This window comes from Staurois parvus, unplaced genomic scaffold, assembly GCF_062004578.1.
Source record: "Staurois parvus isolate SC_StPar_1 unplaced genomic scaffold, SC_StPar_1.0 ptg000779l, whole genome shotgun sequence".
NCBI lineage: Eukaryota > Metazoa > Chordata > Amphibia > Anura > Ranidae > Staurois > Staurois parvus.
The window spans coordinates 4,148,229-4,164,732 of record NW_028318575.1 but is presented as its reverse complement, the minus strand read 5'-3'; the positions used below and the strand labels follow the sequence as shown (position 1 = coordinate 4,164,732).

The 16,504-nt window shown below is 42.2% G+C and overlaps 1 protein-coding gene across 7 annotated transcripts in view; it reads left to right on the top strand.

The window, feature by feature from the left end:
* Window positions 1-16,504, top strand: part of PHF14 (PHD finger protein 14) — a 370,565-nt gene that overhangs the window by 152,713 nt on the left and 201,348 nt on the right. For 6 of the 7 annotated variants that reach the window (XM_089654591.1, XM_089654588.1, XM_089654587.1 and 3 more), the window contains 2 exons: window positions 5,864-5,920; window positions 6,021-6,145. In XM_089654591.1, coding sequence (XP_089510717.1) covers window positions 5,864-5,920; window positions 6,021-6,145 — 182 coding nt within the window. Of the gene's footprint in view, window positions 1-5,863; window positions 5,921-6,020; window positions 6,153-16,504 lie in introns of those variants that run through there. The other variant, XM_089654593.1, reaches the window with a different exon arrangement.

Sequence of the window (16,504 nt, the reverse complement as noted above, 5' to 3'; positions counted from 1 at the left end):
CTTCAACTGTAAACTTAGTTTACATTACCCAAGGCCAACTTAGTGTTTCTGTCTTCCAAAATCTGGAAAATTCCCCAGGAGACATTACAGTGGATAATGATCACCTGTCTTTAGTTCAGTCCTTAGTGGGTGTAAACCTCTGAGATAAAAATCAAAGTATATCCTTCTATAGTGTGTACTTGCCTCTCTCCTAGGCACCTAGTGAGATTTCTGTCGTCTTTCTTATTCCACTGCTGTCTACACGAGTCACTCCTGACAGTCAATCCCGATGCCAGATAATTCCAGGAGATGGCCCCACCTCTCCAGCACTCAACAGGTGATTGACAGCCTCAACTGTGCATACTTCCCTATGAGACTTTGTAGAGGGTGGGAATATGTGCATTCCCTCCACTTAGGTCTCAGCTTACACTCAGCTCTGCTCTATGCAGTGCAGTGTGTGATGTCAGATCCCCACCTTCTGCCTGCTGAAGCTAAGAAATAAATTCTGGACAGGAACAACTTATGTAAGAGGATTTGTTTAATCTCTGTGTATTACCTGAGTCATGTCACTTTAACCACACAGTGGGTATACAGTATGTAAGGGTTTACAACCACTTTGAAGTGAACCTGTGGCCAGGCTATGGACATTCAGGTATTTACATATTTTAACTGCAGGCACCAGAGCAGTTCTTCTTCAGAGTTCACAAGGGCAGCACAAAGGCATTCAGGTTATTCTCTCAGCAGTTCAGTTCCCTCTGCTTTACTCTCTTATGGTGTGAAATGCATCAAGGCATTCTGCTGTCATTGCTAAATTCCTCATTTTATATTGTGTTCCTGACAACCATCATTGCCTATATAATAGACAACGGTGCTGGTGTCTTCTCTCCAGCACTTGGACATTTCCAAACACTCTGCCAAGTGGAGCACACAATCAGAGCCCGATAGTCCTAGTAATGAGTGCAGCCTCAGTCTGGCTCCACCCAGGCCACGCCTATTGACTTGTTTCTCCCCGCCCACCAACATGTTTCACCCTGCCCATGGGGCTTAGTCATGGACCTCCATGACTAAGCCCAGTGGGCAGGATGAATCGGGTTGGGGATGTGCAGATGGAGGCAGGCTGAGGCTGCTGTCATTACTGTGACTATCGGGCTCTGCTGGTGTGTGGCATTTGAGGTGGTTCTCTCTATTGTATACAACCAGCCAGTGAACCAAATGCAATTTCTCCTGCGCTCCGGGACCCAGGCCGGTGGTGAGTAGATGAAATCAAAACTCCAAAAAAGCAACCACCGGAGTATACAAGGTCGTGGAGCTCCAAGCCAATGCTGGGGAAGCCCGAACAGAACTGTGAAGTGAAACAACAAGAAGCGCACCAACCTTGTGCATTACCTCAGTAACCAAAATTTATTTAGTGAAAGAATGGTACTCACAAACAGCGAATAAAAACAGGCTTCAGCTCTGAGGAAGAAGGCATGACCTTCGAAACGCGTCAGCTGTACTGAGTGCCTACCCCCATGATGGGACTCGTGCTGGCCTCTTGCCTTTGAAGTCCCTGGGAGGACTTACATGCCTGTTTTTATTCGCTGTTTGTGAGTACCATTCTTTTACTAAATACATTTTGGTTACTGAGGTAATGCACAAGGTTGGTGCGCTTCTTGTTGTTTCACTTCATACAACCAGCCAGGACAGGCTCCTCCCCAGCCTGCACCCCCAGCGTGAGTCACCAGATTTGTGACATACCGGAACCCTAATTTTCTGACATGGATGGAGAAAATCATCAGCACTGCTCTCCAGCACAGAGAGAGCTGAACCATACACTGAAAGCATTGATTTTAATCTGACGAAAATAGAGTTTAAATTAATATACTTCAGAAGCAGGGGCGGACTGACAACTCATGGGGCCCCCGGGCAATAGGGGATCATGGGGCCCCTGTGTCCTTGCCCAAACTCAAAAAAGCCTATGAAAAAGGTACCAGGGGCATCTCATGGGGCCCCCTACTGATCCCAGGCCCTCGGGCAGTGCCCGAGTTTCCAAATGGTCAGTCCGCCCCTGTTCAGAAGTTAACAATTTCAATAAAGCTTGTTTAAAAAAAAATATATATATATGGTGCTTGGAGTTGGGCTTTAAACCCCACTTGACTGAAAAAAATATTTCTTTTCAGTCAGGTCCCAGACCACGCCGGGCCATTCACAAAGTGCAGCGCTTCTTGCGCATGCGCAGTGAGCACCCGGCTGTCACAGCTGGGTTCCCACACTAAAGAGGCTAGCGCGGGAAGACTAAGGTAAGGTCCTGCTGCAGAGAAGAGCTGAGCGGCCGGCCCGGTATTCTGACACGGTGTCGGCGGCGGAAATACCGGACCGGCCGCTATATATTCGCTCCATAAGACGTACTGACATTTTCCCCCCTTTTTGGGGGGGGGGGGGGGGAAAGTGGTAATCAGCAGCAAAGCCAGAAAACCAGCATTTTCAACTGTGGCAGCCTCCCTACTTCCACCAGCACAGAAAGCTAGCCTTTTGATCCCTGAAAAATGACATCAGGTGTGATACTGTTAGCTCCTTGAGAAAAGGTCCGCCAACACTAAGTGTTTAGGTAAGGCACACGTTGACGCAGATTTGAAACTACTTCATCCATACAGCGAAATAGAAAGATGAGATTATGAAGAAAAAGCAGAACAAGGCTTAAGATTTAATTTAATTACCGCTCAGATTCCTACGCGCTTGCTATAAATCAAATTCACGGCTGGAGTGGAAATAAGATCTATGTTTATCTCTGAGTTCAGTCTCTGTACAGAAAGGCAAAGAAGAAAACTTTGGATAGAACTGAATGAAAAAAAAATAGCCGATAACAACTTAGTGGCAAAGCCGAAGTTCTAGAATCACAAAGGCGACAGCAGGTGGTTGTTTGAATGACAGGGCTAGGGGCTGAGTCCCCTACAACATCCCACATTCAACAAGTGACGCCAACACACAAGAATGCTAAGAGCTTAAAGGGTAACCCCACTTTCATGGGAAAAAACAATATAGCATATACAATTGCTGCACAAGCCGTATTGTAATTTTAATGTTTTTAAAATGACTTTTCCTTTTCAATCTGCAGTGCTGCAAATTTCTGTGAAATTCAGTGCAACATGGCAACCTGGAGGCTTTTGTACACAGTTGATGTATGGAACGTCTCCAGAAATGTCATTTCCTACTTGTGTGAATAATTCACTGATTTTCCCAGAAGTCTGCACTAGGCATTGTCAGTTTTGGTGAGATGCTCCTAAAGGGTTCATCACTTCTGTAGGAATATAGACCCTGCCATTCTCCTTGGATCCCTGCAAGTGCATCAGCCAATATATTAAAAAGTCATTCCCACTCAGATTCACTTTGCACACAACAAACTGCTACTGTTTGTCTTCAGAGCAGAAACCGCAACAATGTTTGTGAAAATCCCTGCAATGTACATAGGTCACCCAGAGGTAGCGGTTTATTTTAGCATGTTCTTTTCAGATTGATTCTGAATGGGAGGGTCTGGTTCATCACTTGGTACTCTCAGTTCTCTGATGAGAAAAGTTGCAGTGTCTTCATCCCTTTAGAAGTGTTAAGCCCTTGTAGAGTATATCACCAAAACTGAAATTCCTGTTGCAGATGATGCTTAAAATTTTACTTGTATTTTAGTGCACACTTTTGGGAAAATCAGTGAGCCAATCACACAAGCCGGAAAGGACATTTCTGGGAGGCGTTCTGTACGCCATCTGTGTACAGAGAGCCTGCAGATTGCTATATTGCTTTGAATGTTGCAGAAAATGACAGTGGCTGCTGATCGAAAAGGAAAGGTAATTTTTAGGAACATTAAATTAAAACATGTAAACCAATAGAGATTGTTTAAAATGCCACATTCCAATATCAACTAGAAAAAAAGCATGGTGAAGAGAGGGGTATAAACCACCTTTCGCCACCAGCAAACAAAGGACTTTATTGGCACATCACAAGACATATATGGTGGTTAAAATTCAACAAGTTTATTTCAGTATCCAATAAAAAAATGAACAATACATTTGTATTTTTTTTTTTAAATATTGGAATAAACATGTTGAATTTTAACTATACACTATATTGCCAAAAGTATTGGGACGCCTTCCTTTACACGCACATAAACTTTAATGTCATCCCAGTCTTAGTCCGTAGGGTTCAATATAACAGCTTCAACTCTTCTGGGAAGGCCGTCCACAAGGTTTAGGAGGGTGTCTATGGGAATGTTTGACCATTCTTCCAGAAGTGCATTTGTGAGGTCAGGCACTGAGGTCGGACGAGAAGGCCTGGCTCGAAGTTTCCCCTGTAATTTATCCCAAAGGTGTTCTATCGGGTTGAGGTCAGGACTCTTGCTGTGTACACTGGTGTGCAGTCGTGTTGGAATGGGAAGGGGCCATCCCCAAACTCTTCCCACAAAGTTGGGAGCATGAAATTGTCCAAAATGCCTTAGTATGCCAATACCTTAAGAGTTCCCTTCACTGAAACTAGGGGGCCAAGCTCAACCCCTGAAGAACAACCCCACACCATAATCCCCCTCCACCAAACTTTACACTTGGCACAAGGCAGTCAGGCAAGTACTGTTCCCCTGGTAAATGGCAAACCCAGACACGTCCATCAGATTGCCAGACAGAGAAGCGTGATTGGTCACTCCAGAGAACACGTCTCCACTGCTCTAGAGTCCAGTGGCGGTGTGCTTTACACCACGGCATCCGACGCTTTGCATTGCACTTGGTGATGTAAGGCTTGGATGCAGCTGCTCGACCATGGAAACCCATTCCATGAAGCTCTCTACGCACTTTTGTGCTAGTCCGAAGGCCACATGAAGTTTTAAGGTCTTTAGCTATTGACTCTGCAGACAGTTGGTGACTTCTGCGCACTGTGCGCTTCAGCATGCGCTGACCCCGCTCTGTCATTTTACGTGTTGCTGCTGTTCCCAGTTGCTTCCACTTTGTTATTATACCACTAATACCTGAGAGCGACCCATTCTTTCACAAATGTTTGTAGGAGCAGTGTGTATGCCTAGGTGCTTGATTATATACACCTGTGGCCATGGAAGTGATTAGAACAAGTGAATCCAATGATTTGGATTGCTGGCCCAATACGTTTGGTAATATAGTGTATGTCTCGTGATGTGCCAGTAAAGTCCATTGTTTGATCTCTACTCCCTATTTTTTCTAGTAAATTAAAACATGGTTTTTGTATTAGTTGTATATACTGTATTTATTTATTTTATAATATAAATGATCACATAACCTATGTTCTCAGCTGCATAAAGGGCTTGGAGAGGTGGGGTTGGAGACTGCAGAGAGGCATGTCGGGAGGTGGCAGAGAAACAGCAGTACACGGATCCTGTCATTGAACAGCTGTGCAGGGGGGCGTGTCAGTACAAGTGTTGGCCATTGAAGAACAGGCAGACTGTGCTATCAGCACAGCCAGAATACTGACCACCCTGAGAAGGATGTGCTTCTGTGCCTAGCGTGGTCAGTTTAAAATAGGAAAGCAGAGGAACTGGCAGGTTCACCAGCGATTGCACACAAAGGAACCAATATAAAAAGAAAAGGAGACGTTTTAACACCAGTACATGGTACAACGGACAAATATCAGGAGTATGAAATGTTGGGATAACATACACATTAACTGCTTTTGAGATACAAGTTGAACTTCAATAGAAAAAAATGTTTTAAAATGGCCTGTTTATGCACAGAAGGTCTGTACTTGGAATGATCTCTGTCTGTATTATTATCGTGACAGGTCCCATTTGTATTTATTCTGTAAAACAAAGAGCTCTCTCTGGCCTTGTAGATTTATAGTGTGTCAGAGAACATTTCTTCCATCCGCTCCAAGTGACCCTCTCACCTCTTGTTTGTTTCAGAGGACCAGAGGTCAGAAACGCAAGAGAAGTTTCTTGCTTGAAGAAGAGAAGCCTGAGGTCAGGGTAACACAAGTTAAAATAGCAGAATCTGAGAACATGCGCTGCCTTCTTCAGTTCAATTTTATATTTTATTTTTATTTTTATTTTTCATTTGTAGGAACGGACACCAAGAGAGAGGAGGAGGAGGCAGCCGATGACTTTACTTAAAAAGCCAAAGTCAGAGGATCTGAGGACAGAGTGTGCTGCATGTAAGGGGATCGGCGACAATGAAAATCTAGTAAGGTATTAAAACAAAAGAAAGACACCTATGCTTCTTTGGTTAACTTATTTTCTTGCGCTATAAGATATTTAAAGTGGAACTTTAGTCAGAAAAATAAATCACTAGATCACTTCAGGCTGGCCCTTTTTTGAGGTATAGGAATGTAAAACATTAAAGATAAGTGCCTATTCTGTTTAACCAGATTTACCCCCCTTCCTGACCAGGCCATTTTTTGCGATACGGCGTTGCGTTACTTAATCCCTGAAAATTGCGCGATCATGCAACGTTGTACATAAATGAAATTTCTCATTTTTTTCCCTCAAATAGAGATTTCTTTTGGTGGTATTTGATCACTTTTGCATTTTTTTTTTTTTTACGCTATAAACAAAAGATCGACAATTTTGAAAGAAAAAATATTTTTTGCAATAAAACATATCCAATTAAAAAAAAACATTTAAAAAATAAAACGTCTTCATAAATTTAGGCCAAAATGTATTGTGTTACATGTCTTTGCTAAAAAAAAATAAAATCCCAATAAGTGTATATTAATTGGTTTACGTGAAAGTTATAGCGTTTACAAATGGCAGTATGTATACTGAAATTTGTATTTATTTTTTATACTAGTAATGGCATACATCAGCGACTTATAGTGGGACTGCAGCGGTAATTCTGACACTGGAGGGGAACTAACTGCCACTGACATTTCCATTGATACTAATAGAGTGATCAATGCTAATAAAAAGCACTGACACTGTACTAATGACACTGGGCAGGAAGATGTTAACATCTGGGGCGATCAAAGGGTTAAACGTGTGCTGTTTGTGTTTTTACTGTGGACACCCCTCTATTATTGTGTTGTGTTTTACTTGGGAGACTTGCTGTGCAGAGAGATAGAAAGCAGCACGTCCATGCTGACAGGAGAGAGATCTGTGTTGTTTACACACGGATCTCTCCTCTCTCAGCTTCGCCGACGATCACTGAGTCCAGACCGGGAATCACTGGCTGGGACCCGGTGATTAACATCCTCAGGAGCCAATGGTAGCACAGATAGGGTGGCACGAGCACAATCCCCATACCTGGAAATGCTAAATCACACATATTTATATGATTTTGCACAGCGCGGCGCCCTGTACCAATACATTTGCTACGGGCAGTCTTAAAATGGTTAAAATCCAATAAAACACTCTCACCATGCTCTGCACATGCTCAGTTACTCTCTATTTTTTGGCATTGCTAAAAATCTGCAGACAGCCTAAAGATTTACTGCTGCTCAAGACTCTAGGCTTCAGCAAAATGGTTGCACTTCAGCAAGAAGAAACTGGAACACTGCTGGAGGCAATGTACAGTATACACTAATTTTGGAAGCATAATTATTAATGTGGAATGTATGTTCCTAGCTAAAGAACATTATTTTATCACGTTGTTATGGGTAAAGTTCCGCTTTTAATAGACCTGTGGGATCCAAAAAATCTTTGCATCATCCTGTCCATCAGAAGAGCAATCCAGTCCATTGTCCTTCCTATATTTACTCTTTAATTCTCTGTTTTTAAACACCATTTAAAAATGGTACTCAAGCTTACTGGGTTCCAGTGCTGATAGGTACTGGAACTCCACCTGTCATTAACACCAGAATTTAACCCAGAAACTGAATTAATTAGCTTCCATTCCTCATTTTATGTAAGGAATGGCAGTGTTACCTGGGCACATTACTGCATTTGCGATTTGGAACGCGATTCCAAATCACATAGCAATCCCTATGTGATGTGCTTTTGGGTGCCATTATCCCTTAATGACACCCCAAATGTGATGCCACAATTTTGGTGGCTTTATTTAGATGCGTAAAAAGCTATTAGTTAAGCTACAAAAGTAAAAGAAGAACATAAAAAGGTTTTTCAACCTCCTCCCGCCCGCCATATAAGGTAATGACAGGAGGGCGGCGGTTCTCTCATTCTGGGAAGATGGCATATGACGTGCGTGCTCTCGGGGGCGCGTGGCGCGGTGATCAGCGGTGCGTTGTGTCCCTGGGACATAGCAGATCACTGATCACTGTAAAGAGCTGATGACATTGGCTTTGTTATGTGATCAGCTGTGCCCAATCACAGCTGATCGCTGATGTAAATAGGAAATGCCGGTTATCGGGAGTCCTCTTCTCCCGCTGACAGTTCATGAGGAGGGGAAAGCCGGTAATTGGCATTACTCAGAGCGCACATCTACACTGATCATCAGGGTACTGATGATCAGTGTAGCTCCATCAGTGTCACCTGTCAGTGCCCATCAATGCCACATACCAGTGCCTACCAGTGTACATCAATGCCACATATCAGTGCCCACCAGTGTACATCAATGCCACATATCAGTGCCCATCAGAGCTGCCTGTCAGTGCCGCCTATCAGTACCGCCTATCCATTCCAATTAGTGCCGCCTATCAGTGCCACATATGAGTGCTGCCTTTTCAGAGCTCATCAGTGATTCCTGTCCATGCCCATCAGTGCCACCTATCAGTACCTCCTCCTCAGTGCCCATCACTGCAGCCTCATTAGTGTACATCAGTGAAGGAGAAAAATTACTTATTTACAACATTTTATAACAGAAACTAAGAAAAAAACCTTTTTTTTTCCCCAACATTTTCAGTCATTTTTTTAGTTTAGCAAAAAATAAAAACCCCAGTGGTGATTAAATACCACCAAAAGAAAGCTCTATATGTCTCAAATAACAATTTTGTTTGGGTACAGTGTTGCATGACCGTGCAGTTGTCATTCAAAGTGCGCTGAAAGCTGAAAATTGGCCTGGGCAGGAAAGGGATAAAAATGCCCGGTAGGCAAGTGGTTAAAAAAAAATGTAGGCGCTTTTTTTTGCTTTATTATATAATTGGTGAAATCAATAAAATGTGAGTAAAAAGAGCAAAGAACTTCTAAGTGGTAAATAAAGGGGTGGAAGCTGTGTAAGCCTGAACATCTTATGCAAGTAGGTTGAAGTAATAAAGTGTAAATTAAACCAAAACTTTTTTGTTCATTTTGGATGGAGTAGGGGAGGGTTATAACCCCTGTCCGTTCGTTTTGGATGGAGTAGGAGAAGGTTATAACCCGTCAGTTTATTTTTGCCATCTGTGTCCTGTTGCCAAACCAGGAAGTTGTAGCAAATCCTTCCAAAGTGAGGGAATCCTGGGGTGTCACCATAATTCGTTTCTGGCTTGGAAGATTTCCCCTCTATTATTGTTCTCAATCCAAAGACTGAGCTCAATCTCAGTCCCATAAAGACTGAGGCCCTTGAACACTGAGATTGAGCTCTGCAGTTACTTTTGCAGCAGTTGTTTTCTTATTCCAGGTCACAATTCTGCACAATGTCCCTTTCTCTTTTGGTCAGTTGACCGTACTTATGCTTATCAATTAACGTTTTCCCAGAAACTGTACATGCCATCATAGCCTTTGATACTGTACCTCCTGACAAGGCAAATAAATTGGCAACTTCAGTCACAGAGGTACCAGCTAAGCTGCACAAATAATTTTCCCTCTTTGAAGGTCAGTAAGCTCTGACATGACTCTGTATTACAAGCAGCGCACGCAGTGAATGACGAAAGTGAGGCTTCCCACCTCTTATCTCATCACACAGCAGAAGCAAAAGTGTGTTACATCACTCCCGTTTTCAACGCGGAACATGTCTTCGCTTTCACACCTGCAAATCATGTAGTGTTTCCATATTTTTGTCCAGCCCCTATATATATATATATATATATATATATATATATATATATATAAAATTAGTGGTAGAATTCAAATATGTACACTGAAGACACATTTTTGGAGTTTTTTTGTTGATATAAAAAGGAGCACTGATTTTTACGTTTAGGGCTCATGTATATGGGACGTTTGGAAAACACTTTGATGGAAACTGACTGCGGGAAAACGTAGGTTAAAAAACATCTGTTTAGCCGCGTTTTCATACTGCGTTTATGCACGTTTGCGTTTAGAAGTGTTTTTTAAAGATAACATCAGGAGACCTTCCCAAATGCACTGAAAAACAGTAAAAAAAAATTAACTACCGTATTTTCCGGCGTATAAGGCAACTGGGTGTATAAGACGACCCCCTAATTTTCCAGTTAAAACATAGGTTTTGGGCTATACTCGCCGTATAAGACTACCCCCCTTCCGAGGCAACACCATTTAAAAACATCAGATTTTTTAATTGAAATGGTTATGACTTACCGGTACTTAAAATCCTTCAAAATCCTCATGTTCATCCTCTGACATCATACGTTCATGAATGACATCTTGTGATACATTTGTAAGACAGTCATCATATGGATCAAATTCTAAATCAGATGGTTACCGCTGCATGTGCGGTACTACGGTAGCTTCGGCTACATACAGTATACAGTATATATACAGCCCGCTGGATGTGCAGTAATGTACATACCGTATACCGCGCTGAGCCAAGCTGGCTCAAAACAAATTTCCCTATGACAGATTAATCTGTCAGCCCGCTGGATGTGCGGTATATACAGTATACTGAGCCAAGCTGTTTCAAAACCTGTGACACCTCTGAGCAGGCTTTGTATTCATTAATAGAATACATCACTCACCGTGATTGGCCCAGTGTATACTGTATGTAGCCGCATCCAGCAGGCTGATTACAGTAGGGACGTACCGGTACGTTTTGAAACCGCTTGGCTCAACGCAGTATACTGTATATACCGCACATCCAGCGGGCTGACAGATTAATCTGTCATAGGGACATTTCTTTTGAGCCAGCTTGGCTCAGCGCAGTATACTGTATGTACAGTATTACCACACATCCAGCCAGCTTGACCCAAACAAACTCAAGGTTCACATTTTATACCCCGCGTATAAGACGACCCCCAATTTTTGGGGTATATTTTTAAGTATAAAAAGTAGTCTTATATGCCAGAAAATACTGTACTTCAGACATTTTGAGAGAAATAGAGAGAGCCGAAGCAGAGAGAGCAGTATGTGTGGAGATGACCTGTATTTTCTGGTTGTATTCACTATGGATCCCATCATGAGCATAATGCAGCACGTTCTACCATTTATTCCTTCATGCAAAACCTGGAACTGACTGCTCTGGTGTACCGGGTCCATTTGAATACATGAAAACGCTTTGCATGCATTTCTGATGATGAAAAAAGGCTCTGGACAGCATCTGGACACAGAACAGTTAAAAAAAAAAAACGCTTCTAAACGTAAACATTTATAAACGCAGTTAGCCGCGTTTACACGTGTTTGGCATTTGAAATGCTGATAAAATCTTCTGCTGAATGCAAGTTTGGTACGATCAAAAAAATGACTGTAAACTCAACTGACTGTAAATGACGATGTGTTAATGGACACATAGGAAAACATTAGGGAGAGTTCAGGGGCTGCTGAAAAAACGAAGAAAAGCTCCTAAACGTGAGATTTTCAGCTGCAGTGTACATGGAGCCTTAAGCTTTTGCCTCACGGAATAGGATTATGTGCATGCATGAATGTACAACGCTGCATCGATTATTTTTGAAATTACACCAGATGCTATGAGGTTGCACTACACATATATAATTCTGAATTTTGGTTGATGTGGGAACACATCAGTGATTTAGCTGCAACATGTTCTGTATAGTTTTATTGCTTAGATTTGATTGGTTATTTGAGTAAAGTTGTCCAATCATTGGTTGTACATTGAACATAGAAAACCAACAACGAGATAGTGGCGAAAGCTGCCCCAACTATTTGACCTAGCAGCCACAAAAGGGAACTTCACTGAACAATGACAGACTTTCCAACAATTGAAATATCTCTGTGTAAGATTAATAATGGGAATCATTTTTTCATCATTTTCCCCTACATAAGCCTGTACTGTGTGATCTTCCCAGGCAGCGCTCAAATCAGGTTGTGTGTGACCTCTGCTAGCAAAGATTTGTCATCTGTTGTTACTTCTCAATAGTTTTGCAAAGAACAGACCCCGAATGTAGTTTATATCCCAAGACTGTCAATCATTTTTTCTTATTATGTCATCTTTCAGTTGAACTGGGATCTCTGTCTAAGTGTTTGAATGCTTGAATGACTATTGTAGCCGTGTATTACTTTTTTCTTTTTGAGTTTGTATACCATCAGTGGTTTGACAGTTGCAGCGTAACTCCCAAATGTCTTTTTGGCAGGGCTCACTGTTCTCTTCAGTCCAAATCTCTTGAGAGTACACGGAAATGTAATGCTGTCTTGCCTGCCAGGGCTTTAAACATATCTAATCAACAGACGATACAAGACAGCATCTTAGAACTGTCCCACCTGTTAATTGACTGGTCAAGGATAAATAATTAAAGGCCATTTGTGTCACAATTCAGCATTTAACATCAGGAGACATCTGCTCTGCTTCATCTGCAATTAGCAGTCAATATTTCATTTGTGGACGTTAGGGCTGATGTAGGGTAAGCCAGCCATATTGAATTACCCAAATTTTACTGTCCTTGTTTTGGGTACCCTTCTTAATAGATTTGGTAATCCAGTTTTTGTTTCTAAATATATGGCCGGGAGTTTGGACGCCTGACCATCACAACTATTGTATGACCAAAAGAATGTAAAATCAAGGAAAGAGGAGACTTAAGGGAAAGGATGTGAACTCAGACTCAAGTTAAATGATCTAAAGACCTATATCTGTAATGTGTTTTTTTTCTTTTGTTACGTCACAGATTGCGTAGAGAATAGTTAAGACCCCTTTGTAATCCTAAAGGGTTAGTTTACCTTTACCAAAAAACTGCCTATGCAAGTAAGGGGCACCTGTAGAAAATAACAAACTGTTCAGCTTAGACCAGAGGTCTCTAAACTGTGGCCCGAGGACCGGATGCGACAATTTGCTAGCCTTTTTCTGGCCCTTGGGGCACTATACCTCTGAAGGATATAAGCCATGATTCCTCCCACTGAAACCAATAATGAGGCACTTTTCCTCCCACTGATACCAATGATGGGGCACTATTCCTCCCACTGATACCAATGATGGGGCACTATTCCTCCCACTGAAACCAATAATGAGGCACTTTTCCTCCCACTGATACCAATGATGGGGCACTATTCCTCCCACTGATACCAATGATGGGGCACTATTCCTCCCACTGATACCAATGATGAGGCACTATTCCTCCAACTGATACCAATGATGGGGCACTATTCCTCCCACTGATACCAATGATGGGGCACTATTCCTCCCACTGACCCCAATGATGGGGTACTATTCCTCCCACTGACACCAATGATGGGACACTATTCCTCCCACTGATACCAATGATGGGACACTATTCCTCCCACTGATACCAATGATGTGGCACTGTTCCTCCCAATGATACCAATGATGGGGCACTGTTCCTCCCACTGATACCAATGATGGGGCACTATTCCTCCCACTGACACCAATGATGAGGCACTATTCCTCCCACTGACACCAATGATGGGGCACTATTCCTCCCACTGATACCAATGATGGGGCACTATTCCTCCCACTGATACCAATGATGGGGCACTATTCATCCCACTGATACCAATGATGGGGCACTATTCATCCCACTGATACCAATGATGGGGCACTATTCATCCCACTGATACCAATGATGGGGCACTATTCATCCCACTGATACCAATGATGGGGCACTCTTCCTCCCACTGATACCAATGATGGGGCACTATTCCTCCCACTGACACCAATGATGGGGCACTGTTCCACTGATACCAATGATGGGGCACTGTTCCTCCCACTGATACCAATGATGGGACACTGTTCCTCCCACTGATACCAATGATGGGACACTGTTCCTCCCACTATTACCAATGATGGGGCACTATTCCTCCCACTGATACCAATGATGGGACACTATTCATCCCACTGATACCAATGCTGGGGCACTACTCCTTCTACTGACCACGAACCCTGAGGTAATGTTTATTCTCACTGATACTGGGCTTGGGACATTTTCTACCCTCACTGGCCACAATCTGCCCCCCCCTAAAGTCTGAAGTACAGTAAACTGGCCCTTTGATTGAGAAGTTTGGAGACCCCCGACTTAGACTAAAGTTGAATAGTGCCCTGGCTATAGATATAGGTTATTTATGTACCTCCCGAATCGTGGCCAAAAACCCCAGAGATGGGCATCCCTCTGTCCTGCCTTGTTGCTAGGACATTGCGAAGACGTTCCTAGCAAGTACTGTTTACCCCCACCTTCCAAAATAATCCATACACATCTACTACTTAAATGAGCCTGTAATCTATTTTTCATGAAATCTTTCTTGCTTTGTTTTTCTGCCTCCTTGTAATGTTCTCTTTGAGCTAGCAAACCTTTCCTTTTCCGCCTCGCTTCCATTTTTTGGATCAAGCAGTGCATGCTAGAAATGAAAAATATCTGGAAATTTTGAAGCCATGGGGAAAAAAATTTTTCTTTGTGGAAAAATTTTACATTTTCAGAAATAGTTATAAACAATTCAGTGTGAAGTAGTTTTACAAACTGAAAGTCAATTTTGTTACACTAGGAAGCTTAAATGCAGTGTTTATGAAAGTTTTATGCTTTAAATAAAAGTACAGCCTATTCAGGAAATAAGCTAAACTTGCTTTTTTTTCATTATTGCAAATGCAATAACAAGGACTGTATGTGTTAAGAACAGTTGATCTATACCTGAGAACAGGTAACTACCCCATTTCCTTCAAAAGCAACAACAAAGCAAGAAACTATTAACATAAAACAAATCAAATTTACCCCTTAGCACCAATAGCATATTTCTGGACTGTGAACCCTGAAGGAAAAAGCTCCTTGCACTTTCATTCTGGTCGTCCTCATTTCATTCCATAAAGTACAGTGGGGCAAAAAAGTATTTAGTCAGCCACCAATTGTGCAAGTTCTCCCACTTAAAAAGATGAGAGAGGCCTGTAATTGGCATCATAGGTAGACCTCAACTATGAGAGACAAAATGAGAAAAAAATCCAGACAATCACATTGGCTGATTTGGAAAGAATTTATTTGCAAATTATGGTGGAAAATAAGTATTTGGTCACCTACAAACAAGCAAGATTTCTGGCTCTCACAGACCTGTACCTTCTTCTTTAAGAGGCTCCTCTGTCCTGCACTCATTACCTGTATCAATGGCACCTGTTTGAACTTGTTATCAGTATAAAGACACCTGTCCACAACCTCAAACAGTCACAGTGGTTTCATCTGTCCACAGTATATTTTGCCAGTAGTGCTGTGGAACATCCAGGTGCTCTTTTGCAAACTTCAAACGTGCTGCAATATTCTTTTTGGACAGCAATGGCTTCCTCCGTGGTGTCCTCCCATGTACTCCATTCTTGTTTAATGTTTTCCTTATTGTAGATGTGTCAACAAAAATGTTAGCATGTGCCAGAGATTTCTGTAGGTCTTTAGCTGACACTCTGGGATTCTTCTTTACCTCATGCAGCATTCTGCACTGTGCGCTTGCAGTCATTTTTACAGGACGACCTCGCCTAGGGAGAGTAGCAACAGTGCTAAACTTTCTCCATTTGTAGACAGTCTGTCTTACCATGGACACATGAACATCAAGGCTTTTGGAGATACTTTTGTAACCCTTTCCAGCTTCATGCATGTCAACAATTCTTGATCGTAGGTCTTCTGAGAGCTCTTTTCTGCGAAGCATGGTTCACATCACACAGTGCTTCTTGAAACCAGTAAACCCAAAACAGGTGTGTGTTTTTTAAGGGCAGGACAGCTGTCAGCAACACATCCAATATCATCACACTGATTGGAGTCAAGGTTGGCTCACTCCTGGCTCCAATTAGCTCTGGGAGAAGTCATTAAGCTAGGGCCTCACATACTTTTTCCTCCCTGCACTGTGAATGTTTACATGTTATGTGCAATTAAACCATGGCAACATCTAATGTTTGTGTAGTATTATGTTCAGCAGACTGTGTTCTTCTATTGTTGTGACTTAGATGACGTTCAGAGCACATTTTATGTCCAATTCATGCAAAACTCCACATAATCCCAAGGGGTTCACATACTTTTTCTTGCAACTGTATATATAGATCTGTTCTAATGCAATGTAAACAGTACATATACTTCAGGCTGCACAAAAGAGTTAAAATAAATGGTCACTTGCAATGTTTAAAGTGTTTTTTGAGAGTTCCCATTTCTTCAGCCATAGTCACTTAAAAACAAGCTAAAGAGAGAATGAGCCTAGTGGTAATCTGCCTGTTACCAATACTCATAAATAGCGCCATTATTCTGAGTCATAGGATTGCTTTCTCCTAGATAGTCAGTAAAATTACTGCTCTGTGGTTTCCTCCAAATGCTCCAATCCTTCAGCTGCCACATTAAGTCTGGGGAATAGAGCCACGGCTAGCTCCAGCACAGTTATGCAGAGCGATGTGGCTTTAACCAA